The sequence below is a fragment of the Aplysia californica genome, unplaced genomic scaffold (assembly GCF_000002075.1).
Source record: "Aplysia californica isolate F4 #8 unplaced genomic scaffold, AplCal3.0 scaffold00155, whole genome shotgun sequence".
Lineage (NCBI taxonomy): Eukaryota > Metazoa > Mollusca > Gastropoda > Aplysiida > Aplysiidae > Aplysia > Aplysia californica.
Window position 1 is genome coordinate 813991 of NW_004797425.1, and position 2994 is coordinate 816984.

The following is a 2994-nucleotide window of genomic DNA, read 5'->3' on the forward strand; positions in this document are numbered from 1 at the left end:
CCCCCCCCCCCCCCCCCCCCAATTTCACTATCTCTTGTTGTTCTATTACTATTTCTTCTCCACATACTTCTATAGTTTGCACACACACAAAAACAGATATACACCCAACAACAAAAGAATGCTTTAACGTGCCCCTCTGACACCAATCGATCTGTCAAGACATTCATTCATCAAACTGCTACTAAAATAAAGTAATCAGGTATCATAACAATTCCACTTTACTCTTTTACACTGAACACCTTATTGGTGCATCAGACATCCCTTCTTTTCAAACACTAAGACAGCAGACAACAACCACTCACCATCTTCTTCTTGCATCCCAGTGACATTTCCAGATGCATTCATGCGAACAGACGACTGGTTGTAGCGGCCCACTCTGTCAGCCTGCCTGGTGCTCTTGGCATTATTGGTCACGTCAGGGGGTTGAGGTGATATATGGTGGGCTGTGGGTAATCAAGCACATCGTCTAAATGTCTACATTTCCATCAACTCAACAAATACAGTTGGGTTTTTTTAGTACAGAGAAATACATCAACACAATAATGGGCATCAAGTGAAGAGAAATAGCAAAACAAACAAAAATAACAGAGGGAAATATTTAATAAAACAGGAGCTACTTGTGGTAACCTCCAGCTACTGGCAAATGTAGTGGAAGTCTTTCACTATACAAAGACTAAACATACAGTTTCCAAGATTTTGATGATAAAATATGCAGTTATGATCTAATCTCATACGTCTTTCCCTGAACAATTACATGACACCCACACAAAATACAATAAAATATAATTTTTCTTTTTCATAAAATCAACCTCAACTCTTTCCCTGAGCAATTTTTCTTCAAGAAAAACAACAGCGCACACCAAAGTGAGCCTGTTGCTTCCAAAACAATATACAATGGGTAATCTTGTAGATCGCATTACTTTGTAAATTCTTCCATAACTGCAGATCACAATGGAAACACTCACAATGTCTAGCATTTTGCATCACATCCGCCAGGGCGTGTCTAGCTGTGTTGCCCGGGATCACGTAGTTAGAAAACTGTGCACTCCGCGGCCTCTCTCCCGCACCGCCACTGCCCCCTCCCCCGTGGTAAGGAGAGGCTCCCTGGTCGGAGTAAGAGCTGGAGCTGGCCCCAGAGTCCCGGGCGTGGCCACCGCGCTGGAAGTTACGCAGCTGCTCCTCATCAAATATGCTGTCATCATCCGAGGACGAGTCTGAGACATAACAAAAGGTTTCATAATTGTTGTTTTATGTGAGTAGAACCAAGCACATCAACATAATAGTAATCATAAAGTGTATTTGCATTTCTACATTACAAGAACACCGTCCAAGAGTACCACCTGTCTAATAAGGTGACCATGTTTCTCCTCGGCCATGGGTGGTCATTTTGGACAGGTTATACAGTATGAGCTTAAGATAAATTCAGTCAATGCTTGTCAGTAGTTCTCCTACATACATAAAATTGTCAACTGACCTATATATTTGACAAAGTCACAGGTTTCTGCCATACTAACATCCCATTCCCCAGCTTGTCATGGTTGTCGAATCAAAGTTGGAGCTCTTCGCGAGCCAACGCAAAAATGGCCACTCTCCATAGGTATAGATCTAGACAGCATAAAAACCGAGGAAGTAGGAGGAGCAATCTACACCAAAGTACCCTTCAACCTCCTTCCCCGCTTCTCCCGACTTATTTCAAACTGAGACTCACATTCTAGCAAGTGCTCAGTCTAAGCCCCGTCATACATTACCCTTCAAAATGGCATTTGGCAAGGGTCATACACTAAGCAGTCAATATGATTGTGAAAATTGTACAAAATAGTACACAAAAACATCTTTGTAGAAATTTTTTACATTGAAAAGAAAGTACAAAACAAACATCGTTATCAATGGCGGTCAATCATCTGTGGCGTCGGTGGCCTAGTGGTTAGGCTACCGGACTTGTAAGCGTAAGGTTGCGGGTACGGGGGTTCGAGCTGCGGGCCCGACATTGTGTCCATGGGAAAGGTACTTTACACGAGTTTTCCTCACTTCACCCAGTTGGGAATGGGTACCCGGCCATAGACAGGGAAAGATCTTGTCATTATGTTAGTGTTTTAGAGCCTATAAATGACCGCTTGCACTGTATGCTTCCCAGGAAGTTGAGGTTGTTTCAGAATGCTATCAGGTATGCTGACGTAATAGTATAGATTGTGAAGAGAATAGAGCTTGCTGTTGAGCGGGGATTTGCGCTATACAAATGCTATCCATTATCTATTATTATTATTTAACATATAATATCACCTAACACCAGCAAAGACATTCAGGGAAAAACAGTCAGATCCTCACCTTGCCTGTCCCTCCTCTGCTGGCCCTGGTAGTTGACCGATGTGCGCTTGGATGGCAGTGGCATCACGGGAACCTTGCGGTTCTGCATAGCCAGCGCCTGCATCACGGCCTCTGTGCGGATTTCTGTGGTCAAAGAGATGTAATTATTCCAACTAAAATTTCAATATGTCAAAAGCAATTATTTTTTTCTCAGCACCTTTTAAACTTACCAATAAGAAGCTCTATGCCTTCTTTATCTCGTCCCACATCTACAGTGACTATGACTATCCTTTATCTTTCCATCTCCTACCTTTTTAGAATAAGTTTTACGACAGGATAAGAAAGAAAGAGAAACCTCATCAGAGCGCCCGCCAACTATCTACTTTCCTTCCTCCAGAAAACAACGGAAGGTAACGACGACCCTCCTATCACCAGTACAACACAAATGCCATCTGCACACTGCCACATTACAAGGTCTATTTTCTGCTAGAATAGACCTTAAGTCAGAACACCATGGTGAAAGAGAGGTAGAAAAAAAGAACGAAAAAGTACTGGATCCTCAGGCCTTCAAGATGACACTCATGAAAGAGAAGAAATTGAACACCACTTGCAACAGAATAAGGTCATATATAAGTGCTGAAGATTTGAAGTGCTGCTAAAAAGTAAGGTCGTTCTCCCCCCCTCCCCTCC

General features: G+C 42.7%; 1 protein-coding gene across 1 annotated transcript in view; it reads right to left on the minus strand.

Moving 5' to 3' along the window:
* LOC101852922 (disco-interacting protein 2) overlaps nt 1-2994 on the minus strand; it is a gene marked incomplete in the record, with an annotated part of 71138 nt that overhangs the window by 31768 nt on the left and 36376 nt on the right. Inside the window, 3 exon segments of the mRNA XM_005097467.3 lie at nt 303-443; nt 966-1214; nt 2326-2448. Coding sequence (XP_005097524.2) covers nt 303-443; nt 966-1214; nt 2326-2448 — 513 coding nt within the window.